Source organism: Lampris incognitus, chromosome 7, assembly GCF_029633865.1.
Source record: "Lampris incognitus isolate fLamInc1 chromosome 7, fLamInc1.hap2, whole genome shotgun sequence".
In the NCBI taxonomy this organism is placed as follows: Eukaryota; Metazoa; Chordata; class Actinopteri; order Lampriformes; family Lampridae; genus Lampris; species Lampris incognitus.
In genome coordinates this window covers 28007197-28021978 of record NC_079217.1, presented here as the reverse complement: position 1 = coordinate 28021978, position 14782 = coordinate 28007197, and the positions used below count along the sequence as shown (strand labels likewise).

The following is a 14782-nucleotide window of genomic DNA, read 5'->3' as shown; positions in this document are numbered from 1 at the left end:
GCAATATGTGTTTTCTGTTTTGTTTTTCAGGTAATATTTTCACTTTTTTAATTTTGCTTTTCAAATTCGACCATGTCTCTCTGAAGTTTAAATTGTTTAGAAACAGTATTATAGTTGTTAAAAGGTTAATTTTGGTGTCAGTCGTTTCCTAACAGACATATTAACATGCAATGCATCAATATCTTAATTGGGTATTTATCCTGACAGAACAGAGTTTAAAAACCGCCGGTCATGATGACCGCCCATGGTCGTTTTAGGTAGATCTTATCGTAATTTTTTTTAGTGCGATTGATCCAAAATTAATTTTAGTGCAAATATATTTTAGGAGCATTCAGGGAGCGGCAGGGCTTGCTGGGGGTTTAGTCCAATCAAATTGCGGCTCATTTGTAAACGGCGTCTCAGAGACAGTCGATGACTCTGCTATTTCATCTACCCCCATCTTAGTCCCGCCTACATTGTGGGACCTTTTTGACGAGAATTGATCTGTTGTTAGTGGATGGGGAAAAAATGTGTCTCCCACGATTAATCGACTACTCGACTACTTTTGGGGAGTAGTTGACGGCTACTAAAATACAGCAGTCGTGAATCCCCTAATACATGCAGTGACATGTATACACACAACCTCACACATACATGCATAGTACACAAACAAGTGCATAAAGACAGGCTAATTTATAGAGATGAATCGACATTTATAGAGAAAGGTATAGGTGGTGTGATGCAACCTGAGTCACCCTGGCACAAAACCTGAGACACAGCAGAATCCCTTATCTATCTGCATCTCACCCTAGTTACTCCACTTTTTAAAATGCGGGAAGATAAACAGAAAAGCTGAAGACAAAAGTGCAATTTTTAAAAGACAGTATCAAGTCAGTTCACTCAGAAGAGCTCTAAGAGTTTCTTGGGCTTTGGAATTAAATGTCGTAAGTTCATGTCTGTGAATATTCTCATTCATCCAGGTCATGGTTATCCAAAGGAGTTGAATCAAGTGCAACTGGACTTGGTATATAAGTTAATATTTACCACAAGACTTTTTTCCTCATATTGTGCAATATTATAGTATTATTTTTGTTCCTGTAAAATTGCTGATAAAGTTATGTTATCTTTTCCTTAAAAGAGGTGATATAATGTGAACTATAGTAACACTAATCCTTTGTCCCCTAGGAGCCCCACACTATATATCCCAATTGCATTTTTCCGTGTTTCTGAGAGTTGATATTTCAGAGTTTACATGTGAGTGATGTTAGAGACAGAGGATATTGCAAAAAAAAAAATCAGACAGACAAGAGAGAAACAAGTGTCCTGATTTATTATTTCTCTGTACTTTAAAAAAACGGAGCAGCAACAATATCAATTGTAGTTCTGACCCCTGGGCTATTCTGTGAACAAACACTGCAGGTACTCATTGACCTTTATTGCACAATGGGTAAATAATTGCATTAACATGATCGGGGTTACTAGTTAATTTCTCACTGAGGCTAACCATGTTAAAATTGTTTGCACTTTGGTAAACTGGGATGACTTGCCTTGTAGATGTGAGACACTACCAATGTCTTCCACAAGAGGACACCAATTCAGTTTATTGCCTCTGCCCTGGAGAGCTACCAAGTACATACCGAACTGTTGCACAACCCTGATAATCACATGAGTGGAAGGAAGCAAACTTGAGAACAGACTGTTTTCAAGACAAGGATATAGGGTTCTTAGTTTGATATAGATATTGTGGTAAATTTGCCTTATAATTCACGATGAAAAAGTAGCTGCCTTCAGGAAAGACAGCGTGATAAAGTTATACAAGTATAAGCATTGCCAGGGTGCAGCTATGGGGTTTTCTATTTGTGTAATTAGTACAGAATAAGACACTAAAACTGGGTAATGTTTGGGAATAATTGCCCCTTAAACTGCTTACAGACTTAGTTAGAAAGCGCCTTGGGTTACACACACACACACACACACACACACACACACACACACACACACACACACACACACACACACACACACACACACACACACACACACACACGTGGTGCCCAGATGGGAGACAGATGTGTAATAGACAGGGTCAGAGAGTCCATACAGTAATTGTCTGCACTACCGTTTCTCAGTATTCACTGCAGCACTCAGATCGCTTCATTTTGGTAAATCCAGGAAATTTCCTCTGGAATGGAAACCATGTCCCACTCTCCCATTTGATATTTGTGTTCCCCATTTTCTCTCTGCCTTTGTCAAACAGGCATGAAAACAGTCTTCTGTAGATTACTTTTCAAGGTCATCTTTTCCTTGCGGGACATTCGGGCAGATTTTGACATTGTCACCCCCTTAAACCCTAACCCTTACTACACCAATACAACCACTAAGCTCGACACCCGCCACCGATATATATATATATGTGTGTTGTGTGTGTGTGTGTGTGTGTGTGTGTGTGTGTGTGTGTATGTAGATAGATAAATAGATAGATATAGATATATACACACACACATGCACAAGGTCGTACTTATATGAATGCCCACATGTGAGGCATTCACTGCTGTTCTGTGTTTCCAAAAGCATGCAAGATTCTGCAACTTTCTCATTTTTTCTTGTCCTTTCTGGGTCTTTCCAGTGGCTGATAATCATCAGAGAAAGTGCTGATGAGAGCTGATCCAAGAGGAGATGGAGGGATGAGGAAATGAGTGTGGGGGAGGAGAGGAGGATGGGGTGGGGGCCCAATATCTAATCTCATTATCTCCGCCCAGGCTAATCCAAACCACAGCAACACCTAGTCATCTTGATAAACTCAACACCTGTTGTACCCCAGCAGTACATGGTACATATAAACATATTGACAAGACACACACATACACACACACACACTCACATGATCTACTCCTTGTAGGCAGTAAAATGTCAGATATGGGGGATACGCTGATGCTGGGGGTGGAGGGCATCAAGAAAACCATCCTGCATGGAGGAACCGGAGAGATTCCAAGATTCATCACGGGGGCTAAGGTATTGTAAACCTCACATCGTTATTTTTACTCCACCTGTTTGGACTGTGAGCTTGAAACAAGAATCTCACCAACAAGTTTTAGCCTGAGAGTGCCATCCCTTTTTATTTTATCTCTCAAGCAATTTAGCCCCTGGCAATTACAAACTAAGCTGTGAGCCCGCTGGTCTTTCGGGACATTGTTCCTTTGCTACACAGTAGAGACTCTCAGTTCAAAAACCCCAAAAATCAAATGAAAACCACACATCCCGGAAGAGACCAGCTGACCAATGTGTCTCTGTATTGCAAACTGCTGAAAGACAACAAAGGAGTGTGGCCCTCTATATTCTATAATATAAATACCATCCTCAGCAGTATTCAAATGGTGGTTGTACCACATTTTCGAATTTCATATAGAGTCTGGTATTGCTATATACATTGCATAGTCAATGGTCACAAAAGGTAATGACCTAAAACAGTATAATAATTAAGCAACAGGCATATAAAGCCTCTGTTTGGACATTTCCCTTGTAGGCTGTCTGTTTTCCTTCCTGGTTTATTGATCTTTATTGATCTTGTTTGTTATTATATACCCCACATATTTGTAGCTGATCATGGCACTTGTCTTTAGGGAGCACACACACACACACACACACACACACACACACACACACACACACACACACACACACACACACACACACACACACACACACACACACACACACACACACACCTGTCACTTCCTTACTCACCACATGCATATTTGGGTGTTGCATGCCCTTGAGGATATCATCTGCATCTACAGGACCATATTCTGCATACTAACATAGCATTTGCACTCGTGCATCACAATTTATGGTTTGATGATCATTTATTTTTTGTGTACTTACCCATACTTTTCTTTATTACTTGTTTAATTTATTACTGTACATGATCTATTTTTACCCAACCATGTATATATAGCTGGCCTACCCTCATATTATGTTTAACAATGTAATTTGATTTGATTTAGGTTGATATGAAACTGACTTTTTTCCCCACTCATGCTGTTATAGCATTGTTTGTATTCTTTCCTTTTCCCAAACCCCCTTTTGCCCTTCTGACACTTTCCTCTGAGATTCACCGATGCAAAGCAAAAAAAAAAAAAAAAAAAACACAAATCTGGCTTAGGGAAACGACTCTCGTACTGAGACCCAGGCTTATAAGAGCAACCTAGGACCATAGGTGTTTACATGTTGAAGGAGTATACAATACTCCCTCTCATTCGTCTCTGTGTTTTCCATCCCACGTACTCCCTCTCTTCCTCCAGGTGACCTTCCACTTCCGTACCCAGCTGTGTAATGATGAGCGGACGGTGATAGATGACAGCAAGGTGGTCGGCACACCCATGGAGCTGGTGATCGGCAATATGTTCAAGCTGGAGATCTGGGAGACTCTGCTGTCTTCTATGAGGACCGGCGAGGTGGCCGAGTTCTGCTGCGACACAACTGTGAGTGGTCAGTCACCTGCATAGGCTTCAATGCTGGGGGAATGTCCTGCCCGACCGGCTGACGCGAACGAATGAATGAAATCTACGACTGTATTGAAAGTAAACAAGATCTTAATTTTAGGGATATACGAGATGAGGAACCTCATTCGGAGAGGAACGTTTGTAAAATATCCTGACAGTGATTTGCTTTAGACCCACACACATATTTTGAAAATTCCTGGTCCAGATCTTATAGATGAGTTGATTGACTGGCTATTTTTGTTAGAAAAATACACATGAACAGAAGGATTTAAAAGAATACATTTTCCTCCAGAATTTTTTTTCAGAATTAAAACTGGCACTTTGCACAACATAATAATATTGATGTGGGAATGACCGCCTGGCATTGTGGCTTACATAATAAGCCACACATACGTTCAAGAATACACTTGAATGTATTCTTAAAGCAACTAAACTATACACTATTCGTTATTATGCAACCCTCTGAATTAATTAGGTCCAAAGCAAAATGTAAACATAAAACACAGGCCCCTCATTTATTCCTCCTTTCTCAGCTTTAATATTACATCATGATATGTAGTACCATAACGTTCGGTTGTCGTCAGATATAACAGATATACCAAACAAATACAACATTATTCAGCATTGCAGAACAGGAAGACTAAATGACATTTTGGTGTTTTTTGTGGTCAACTAAAAAAGGATTGATGGGTTGATCATATCAGTCGCCACATACACGTCAGGTTTAGATTTTTGCTTGCAATGGATAGCCACAAACCTAGGTTTGATGTAGTATGGATTCTTCTTAATAATGTATCTGACATTGATGTTTTTTTCCCTCGGTGTCAGTGTTGTGTGTGCTTTACTTGTATCTATTGCTATGTTCACATGTTGGTTTGTATGTTTGTGCATCCCCACGTGTGTGTGAATATGTGTTACATCTATTCTTTCTATCTGTTCATTTGATTGTATCTAGTCTGTGTCTTTCATAACAGAATGTGTGTGTGTGTGTGTGTGTGTGTGTGTGTGTGTGTGTGTGTGTGTGTGTGTGTGTGTGTGTGTGTGTGTGTGTGTGCGCACGCCAGGTTTTTCCTATCCTAATGGGGACCAAATGTCCCCATTGGTATAGAAAAACCTGAAACCACCTACCATGTGGGGACATTTCATGGGTCCCTATGAGGAACATGGTCCATTTTAGCATTAGGACTTGGGTTTAGGGTTAAGGTTAGAATTAGGATTCAGTTAAGGTTAGGGTAAGGGTTAAGGTTATGCATGTAGTTATGATGGTTAGGGTTAAGGGCTAGGGAATGAATGTAGCTAATGAGGGGTCCCCACAAGTATAGGGTGACATGGTTTGTGTGTGTGTGTGTGTGTGTGTGTGTGTGTGTGTGTGTGTGTGTGTGTGTGTGTGTGTGTGTGTGTGTGTGTGTGTGTGTGTGTCACTGCGGAGACAGATGGGGTTGAGGCAGAGCGTCATTAATCTCCAGCAGCCTCACCTTTACTTAATCGCCAAATTCCCGCTGAGTCAGCATGGCCACCACAGCCAAACTCAGATTAGATTTGATGGGGCTTAAGACTTTCATTTGTCGCCTCATATAGACAGAACGGCATGCATAAGGCACCAGACATAGCCTCCGGTGTCAAAACTCTAATGACGCTGTATTGTCCTCTTGATGAAGGGGCACACTTGTCTTGCTGAGCAGAGAAAGTTCAACACTGAGTAGGCTTTATGTGAAGCTACTAGCGAAGTGTTAGATGTTCATTACTGTAGTAGTCATCTTCAAACAATTGGATAGAGGAACTCTTGAAAGTTTCCCAGCTAAGCACTTTAGGGAGTAATAGAAATTCAACAATTGGTTGTAAAAATAAAAACAAAATGGAGGGAAACTTTCTTGTGCTCATATTTTTTTAATGTCCTCTACTTCCCAGCACACAGGGCTTTATCCAATTGTCTCCAAGAGCATGAGACGCATTGCAGAGGGAAAAGATCCAGTGGACTGGCACATCCATACATGTGGTATGGCTAATATGTTTGCCTACCACACCCTCGGCTACGATGACCTCGATGAACTGATGAAGGAGCCACAGCCTCTCTACTTTGTCCTGGAGCTGCTCAGGGTTGGAGAGAAAACAATTACACTGCTCACATCATATTTTATATCAAACACCCCACCCGTGTCTGAGTGTGTGTGTGTGCGTGTGTGTGTGTGTGTGAGTGTGAGTGTGTGTGTGTGTGTGTGTGTGTGTGTGTGTGTGTGTGTGTGTGTGTGTGTGTGTGTGTGTGTGTGTGTGTGTGTGTGTGTGTGTGTGCATGTGTGTGTGTGTTTGACAGGTACAACAACCCAGTGAGTACAACAGGGAGTCATGGGCTCTGAATGATGAGGAGAGGCTGAAAGTGGTGCCTGTGTTGCATGGCCAGGGAAACAAGCTGTATAAGCTGGGACGCTACCAGGAGGCCACCCAAAAATATAAAGAGGCCATCATCTGCATTAAGAACGTACAGACGAAGGTGACTAATAATTAGCTGAAAAGGAAATCAGTGCTGCAAAACACACAGATCATCACCCATCGGCTTAATGTTGATTTTCTGAAAAGACATGTCTATGCAGTATGTACAGGATATGTATGCATGTATGAGCTCAACCCAGATGTTGGCTTTGGCCTGACTGTATGTGTGTCCTCCTCAGGAGAAAGCATGGGAGGCCCCGTGGCTGAAACTAGAGAAGATGGCCAATACGCTGACACTCAACTACTGCCAGTGTCTTCTGCGTATGGAGGAATACTACGAGGTTATCGAACACACCAGTGACATCATCAACCAGCATCCAGGTGCATACTGACTAAGAGCAATGGGAATCATATGATTTTAGTATGTTTAATTAGGAGTTTAATTTGAAACACCAAATAAGATAATGTTTCCTCTGCTAAACAGACATTCATATGAGTGACACGGTGGCGCAGTGGTTAGTGCTGTCATCTCACAGCAAGAAGGTCCTGGGTTCGAACCCCGGGGTTGTCCAACTTTGGAGGTCATCCCAGGTTGTCCTCTGTGTGGAGTTTGCATGTTCTCCCCGTGTCTGGGGTGGGTTTTCTTTGGGTGCCCTGGTTTCCCCAATCCAAAAAAAAAGACATGCATGTTAGGGTTAGTGCTCCTGTCTGTGCCCTTGACCGAGGCATGGCAGCACGAACTGGAGTTGGTTCCTGGGTGCTGCAGGGTGGCTACCCACTGCTCCTAGCTACACAGCTAGGATGGGTTAAATGCAGAGTGTAATTTCCCTACGGGGATCATTAAAGTATACCAAAATTTAAAAAAAATGTTCAAGTTATCAAGAAAGTGTCATGGTGCACGGGTATTACAACCTCACTGTTTAGTCAGCCTTTAAAACAGGATATTTTGGCTGAGAATGTTTGTGCATGTTTGACATTGTTGTGTCTATGCTTGGCTTTACCCACATTTCTGAAATAGCTACAGCTGTATGTGTTTCATGCCCATAAAAGTAGAAATGGTGCCTACGTTGAAATGGTAATTAGCACTGTTTCCATGATCTTTATTTGAAAGTAGACACCCATGTGAATACATCACAAAGATTAAAAAGATTTTTAAAAAAAGAAAGAAAAAAAACCTGACTTAATTCAATCCTGAGGTAAAAGTGCTCCCTTTCAGCCAGTTGAAGTTATGCTGTCAGAATCTGAAGAGTCATCTTCATGTGACCGCTAGTCTTCATCAGCATGAAAGGCTCCTGTAACACATGTATGCATGCATCTGTGTCGCTGAACAGGCATGGCGAAAGCCCTCTACCTGCGTGGCAAGGCCCACATGGAGGTGTGGAATGAGGCGGAGGCCCGGCAGGACTTCAGCCGGGTGCTAGACCTGAACCCTGGTATGAAAAAGGCCGTCAAGAGGGACTTGGCTTTGCTAAACATGCGCATGGAAGAGAAGAACCAGGAGGATAAGCACAAGTACAAGGGCATGTTTTGACCGAGAAAGAGTGAAGGGGTCCGTCCGGATGTCCATCATGCCCAGACTGGCCGTTGACCTCACAGTATGGACGGCGGATGAAAGAAGGAATATGGCATGAAGTCATGCATATATCACTTTTTTATGTTGAGAAACATCAAGTCACCGCTTTGTTGCTCAGGTTTTGTTCTTGTTATAGGTCATGAAAAAATACAAATAAGTAAAATAAAAACCAATGATTGTCTTGTAATTGCATCATACATCCAGAAGGTGGGGCAATGCCCATATTTTTTTCTCTGGGTCAACTTGAACTGTACTGTAGGCTCTCAATAAAAGCTCTGATGGGAGAAATATCACTGGCCTGCTCAATATTTGTATATCTTCAAAGAAGTGGGCTGTTTTGTCTCAATAGATGAGCAGGGGTGTCTCTTCTGTGGTCTCTCTGTCTCTTTTCCTCCACATGCTTCCATCAAGATTTCCAGTAAAAAAAAGCAAGACTTGTTTGGGACTACTCACCACAACATTACACCACAAACCCCTCAGCAAACACTTTTGTTTTGAACCAATGAGATCACATGTTAAAAGTATGATACTTAAACACTCCTCCAATTACAACCAAGGGGGAAACAGGGAGGGGTGAAAGACTGAGTGAAAACGGCGTGAGAAGGGGAAAGAGAGAAAGGCAGAGAGGACATATTTGTGTAGCTTAATGACCTTGACCATCAGGATGCAGCTAACTTTGAGCTTCTGTGAAAAACCTTTTGTGTCTGTGCATGTCTTTGTTAGTGTGCAGCTGCAAACTAAATCAGTGGCAGGCCTCTCGCGTCACATGGAGAGCTCGGTATAATTCAGGGAATCCCAGCCCATCTCCGTCAGCCTGCTCCTCCGTCAATACGACAGACACACAACAGTTTACCAGAGGATGGGAAACAGACTGTAAACAGGCTAATGCACCAGTTTAAAAACAATACGAGCAGACAAACGACAAATTAATGATTGCTGTGAAGGCCTGAGATGAAACGTCTCATCCTACGCTATGCAGCCCACTTCAACCATGCCTAGCACTGCAGCTCTTGCTGCTTGAGCAACGAAGACGATCCCCATTATCTGAGTGATGTAATGAAGAAATCTACATAAGCCAATACGTTTTGAAATCAAAACAGGCCTAATCAAAAGATTTTTCACCACATATTTGACTGTTTTGCCTGTTTGAAAGGTATAAGCCTAAGCAGGATCCACATGTAACCCTACAGAACAAAAACCACACACAATAAGCAACATCATTGCAAAAAACCGATTATGAACCATTCAGCAGCAGCCAAGGAAAGCTGTGCTCTCCAAGTGAGCATCATACAATCTGCACAAACACACCTTTCATCGACTTCCATGTTTGCACTCATAGTCTTGTGTATTTTGAATTCGTGGCATGTGACGTTATGTCGTGTCGCCACGAGGGAAGTGTGTCTGCCCTGAGCAGACGTGGGAATCATGCAGCGCAAAGCAATCTGAATCTGGTGCTGATGCTGAGAGGAGGAAAAGAAGGAGGGGAGGGGGGAGGAAGAGGGAGGGGAGGAGGAGGGGGGAGTTATGAGGCGGGGGCTTCGCAGCCACAGTACTGGTGCAGCGTTAAGAGGCATCGGAGTAAACAGTAATGTGAAGGGGAAACTCACTTGCTCCGTGTGCCCTTGTCGTGGGGGGAATTAAAGCGTTTCCTTCAGCCTCAGTAGGGAAGTGGTGGTGATGGGAGAGACAGGAGACAGGAGCTGATCTGACAGATTTGTTTCTCAGACTGTTTCCGAATGGGTTGGAGGGAGAAGACTCACCGCCTAATCTGAGGAGGAAGAGGAGAAGGTGCTGTGGGATGAATGGAGACCTCCTCGATCCAAAAGGAATGCTGATATTACACTGAAGCCTGCTGCATCGGTTTCCTCCTCTTATCATCATTATTCTTTTTTTTCCATTTGTTGGTTTGGTCCATTTATTCAACAAATCATCTGTTTGGTGCTGCTGATCATTTAAAGTTGAAGATAGTCACAGGAGGGGAAAGCTATTATAGTTCCTATTATGGAAAATTAAATCTGTTGTTTTTTTTTGTTGTTTTTTTTTATTGTTTTTTTTTGAGTGACAGATTCAAAACTTGAGTATTGATTTTAAAAAAAAAGTTCATTAACTTTTTAAAAGAAAATGGCCATCAACACGGACAGGGAGTTTGAGAAATGCAGCCTGGCGGAGGGCAGAGGAGCACCGCCTGGCTGTCATCAGGAGGAGACAGAGAAGCTACTGGCGGTGACCTCTGGCCCCGGGATGAACACCACCACCACCACCACCTCCTCCTTCTCCATCAACATGGGGAGCGACAAACAGGCGGAGGCCGAGCAGAACGGCCATGGTGTGCCGGGGAGGTTGGGCTCCACCGGACACCTGGCCGCGGCTCCGCTCTCTCCATCCAGGGTCAGCCTGAGCCGCACCTCCTCCACTGGCAACGCCGCCGTCCAAGAGACCCCGAAGCCCAAAGACTATCTCCTGCTGGTCATCTTCTCCTGCTTCTGCCCTGTCTGGCCCGTCAGCATTGTGGCGCTGGTTTACTCCATCATGGTGAGTGTGCCGCTGTAGAGATAAGCCGGGGGGGGGGGTCTCCATCTCTCTATACGTGAGTATGAAGGATAATGATGTGAATATTTTATCATTTCTTGAGAGATGCTTTGTGTTTCATAAGTCACATAACCTGCACGTGTGGTTCTTTAAAAAGACATCCAGTGTAACTGGAACAGTTTACAGTGAAACAATGTCACCGTTTTATTTTCTATAAACCAACTTCAATACAATCTCTAAACCTCCTGTGGTGCATTGCATGTTCACATCGCCGTGTTGGTGTTGTTCCTGCTCCAGAACCATCATTGCAACAGACCAATCATGTTGTCAAGTCAAGTCCATTTTATTTGTATTGTCGATTATCACAAATTACATATTTGCCTCAGTGGGCTTTACAGCAATATACATCATGTCCTTGGACCCTCGCATTGGATAAGGAACTACTCCCTAAAAACAAAACCTTTAACAAGAAGAAAAAATAGGAAGAACCCTCAAGGAGACCAACAGAGGGGGGATCTCTCTCACAAGATGGACAATGTGCAATGGATGTTGTGTTTACACAATTTACAGAATATAACATTGAAAGAAGATAACAGAATTATAATGGGTTTATAAGATATATGAAGAATATGATGAGGAGGATGCAAAGCAATGTCCTGACGCCACTGGAACAGCCCAGGATCTGAGCCACGTGACCACCCTCACCATGTAGACCTGACAAGAGGATACACTACACATGCACACAGGGGAGACTCACATCACTCCCTTCACGTACACAGGAGAAGAGACAAGAAAAAACATTAGTCACATAAGTGAGAGAAGGATATAACATTGAAACAGGATAACCAAATTATATGGATTTATAAGCTATATAAAGAACATGATGAGGAGGATGCCAAGCAGTGTCCTGGTGGCGACCACCGTCACCATGGAGACCTGGGAGGTGGACAGACGTGCAAACAGGGGAGACACATCACACCATTCACATACACAATAAAAGAGAAAGGAGAAGACATCATTCAGAGAGAGAGAAGACATCTGAGAGAAGAGAACACTTTGCAATGGTCACGTCGACAGAACAGTGCTTGGTAAATTTGTTGAGACAGAAACCGACCCGCCATGCAGTACAGGTTGTGAAGTATTCAGTTTAAAGTCAACTAATTGTAGGTTAAAGCAAAAAGATGAGTTTTGAATTTGGATTTAAAGGACTCAATAGACTCCGATTGTCTGATGGCAGCAGGCAGGTTATTCCACAAGAACTTGGCCCAATAGGCCCTGCCACCAGTGGACATCTTTTTAACTTTGGGCACACACAGGTGTACTGTATTTTGAGAGCTGAGAGCTCGAGATGGAATGTACAGTTAAGGAGATCAGACAGGTAAGATGGGGCAAGCCCATCTAGGACTTTATAAGTCAGCAGAAGCAACTTGAAGTTTGATCTAACCTGTGGTGGGCTGTCAAGGCCATCAGGGCCTTCTCTGCTGGCCCTGTCAAAATCAGAATTTGTTTTTCATAGTTAAATTGAAGTGTGTCTGAAATGTGTCTGAATTCAATGACTTGTTTTCTCGTGGGGCTTATCAGGAATTTTCTACGTCATCTAAACGCGTCACAGCTCCTTGGATCAGCACAAATGGTATAGCTAGCCTTTCCTTTTTTTTAATAGCAATATTTATGAATTTACAAACATTATAGAACAATCAAGAACATAAATGCCAGGGGCTGAAAAAGAGATACAATAAAATTAGTAAAGAAAAGAAAAACAAACGTATTTTTGAGTACATTACGGTTATCTTTCTTCCCTTCACCCATTACAGAAGTAATTCTTTATTATTATTTACAGGATTGATAGCTCTGCTGGGTGTAAGGCTATCAATTCTGTTCCCATAACAAAAAGTCATTAAATAAAGTCATTGTTTTTACAGCCTTCTTATTGTAACTTAAAGATTTTGTGTCCATGTAATGTTCCAAGTCCTTTTAGAAAACTTGTATCGATGAATGCGAAATTTTGCCAGAAAGACAGCGAGGTTAATCACAACAGCACCTTTTCCAAATTCTTATCCTGAGTATGAAAACCAAACAAATTTTATAAAATAACTCAAAGTTGTCCAATAGCTTCTCTCTAATGAACATTGATATATGTCTTGCCATAGTTTTTTCATATATATATATATATATATATATATATATATATATATATATATATATACTATATATATACTATATATATATACACACACACACACACACACACACACACACACACACACACACACACACACACACACACACACACACACACACACACACACACACACACATGCACTGGCTCCCAGCAGCTGCCCGCATCAAATTCAAAACCTTGATGCTCGCTTACAAAACAGCAACTAAAACGGCTCCCACCTGCCTGAACTCCCTAATTCAGGTCTAAACTCAGTCCTGCTCACTACGCTCTGCCGATGAAAGGCGCCTGGCACTTCCACCACAACGGGGCCCCAAGTCGCTAGCCGGCTCTTCTCTTCTGTAGTTGTCCCGGTGGTGGAACAAGTTACCAAACTCCATTCGATCTGCTGGGTCCCTCTCCATCTTTAAGAAGAAGCTAGAGACCCATCTCTTTCACGAACACCTCCACACCTGATGGTATTAATCACCTCGCCGCCATGTTTGATTAACTGAAGTCATCAGAGGGATTAGAAATGCCATAGAATCCAATGTTAAAACTGCGCCATAAAAAATACAATTTCAAGAGCAGGATTAATCACAGTCACCGCTGAAAATCACCCCAGTAGCTACGATAAAACATTTCCCATGCCTGAGCTATGGTTTTTTTTTTACCTTTTTTATTCATTTTATATCATGAAAACTGCGATGGTTAAACACATATGCAGTTTTTTAATAATGGCCCCCTTTCCCAGTAGGTGAACAAAGGGGTGGTTTGTCGTCAAGTTCGAGCACCAGAGAAGGGGAGATAGGCCTGGCGGAGCTCTGTACTCTGTTGAGTGCACTCTCTGACTCTTCTAGTTGTTTTTGTGCCATGTAGTATGCGTGTGAAATGTGGTTCCTGGGTGACATAAATGAAAATCTGGTGATGGTGCAATAGCTGCTATATTGCACAGTGGTGTGTGTTTTGGTTGTTGAAGATGAGCTGTCTTTTTGGTGCTGATCATGTACTGCATATAGTGCGTGATAGTGTATTTTGTATATGGCTAGGTTGGCTGTATCGGCACTCCACGGAATGCTACTGGATCTTGTTGATTTGTGGGGGATTGTTGTGCTCATGGCATGCAGTGATTTAATTTGTACTGCCTCCTGGCCAGTGGTGGCGATGTGATGTCTCAAGTGAGTGATTGTTATATATGTGCAGGAGCGCAAATAAATAAACTTCTCTTTCCGGCCACCTGCATGTCCTCCATCACCACTTCCATAAACCTCCTCTTTGGCCTTCCTCTTTTCCTCTTCCCTGGCAGCTTCATATTCAGCGTCCTTCTCCCAATATACCCAGCATCTCTCCTCCACATATGTCCAAACCATCTCAATCTTGCCTCTCTTGCTTTGTCTCCAAACCGTCCAACCTAAACTGTCCCTCTAATATAATCATTCCTAATCCTGTCCTTCTTCGTCACTCCCAATGAAAATCTTAGCATCTTCAACTCTGCCACCTCCAGCTCCACCTTCTGTCTTTTCGTCAGTGCCACTGTCTCCAAACCATATAACATAGTTGGTCTCACAACCATCTTTTAAACCTTCCCTTTAACTCTTGCTGGTACCCTTCTGT

The 14782-nt window shown here is 42.5% G+C and overlaps 2 protein-coding genes across 2 annotated transcripts in view; both read left to right on the top strand.

Moving 5' to 3' along the window:
* Positions 1-2820: 2820 nt before the first annotated feature.
* aipl1 (aryl hydrocarbon receptor interacting protein-like 1) lies at positions 2821-8705 on the top strand. Its single transcript, XM_056283907.1, has 6 exons — positions 2821-2991; positions 4281-4460; positions 6390-6578; positions 6793-6969; positions 7148-7289; positions 8240-8705. The coding sequence occupies exons 1-6, from the start codon at positions 2887-2889 to the stop codon at positions 8437-8439; spliced, it is 993 nt and encodes a 330-aa protein (XP_056139882.1). The 5' UTR covers positions 2821-2886; the 3' UTR covers positions 8440-8705.
* A 1897-nt stretch (positions 8706-10602) lies between these two features.
* The window catches only part of trarg1a (trafficking regulator of GLUT4 (SLC2A4) 1a), a 58328-nt gene continuing 54148 nt past the window's right edge, over positions 10603-14782 (top strand). The window contains exon 1 of the mRNA XM_056282835.1: positions 10603-11013. Coding sequence (XP_056138810.1) covers positions 10603-11013 — 411 coding nt within the window. The remainder of the gene's footprint in view (positions 11014-14782) is intronic.

Bases quoted from the DNA above. Each gene is read 5' to 3' on its own strand.
- aipl1 (XM_056283907.1), top strand. From the start codon at position 2,887: ATGTCAGATATGGGGGATACGCTGATGCTGGGGGTGGAGGGCATCAAG. The intron at 2,992-4,280 runs GTATTGTAAACC...CTCTTCCTCCAG, and splicing joins GATTCATCACGGGGGCTAAG to GTGACCTTCCACTTCCGTAC. The intron at 6,579-6,792 runs GTTGGAGAGAAA...TGTGTTTGACAG, and splicing joins TTGTCCTGGAGCTGCTCAGG to GTACAACAACCCAGTGAGTA.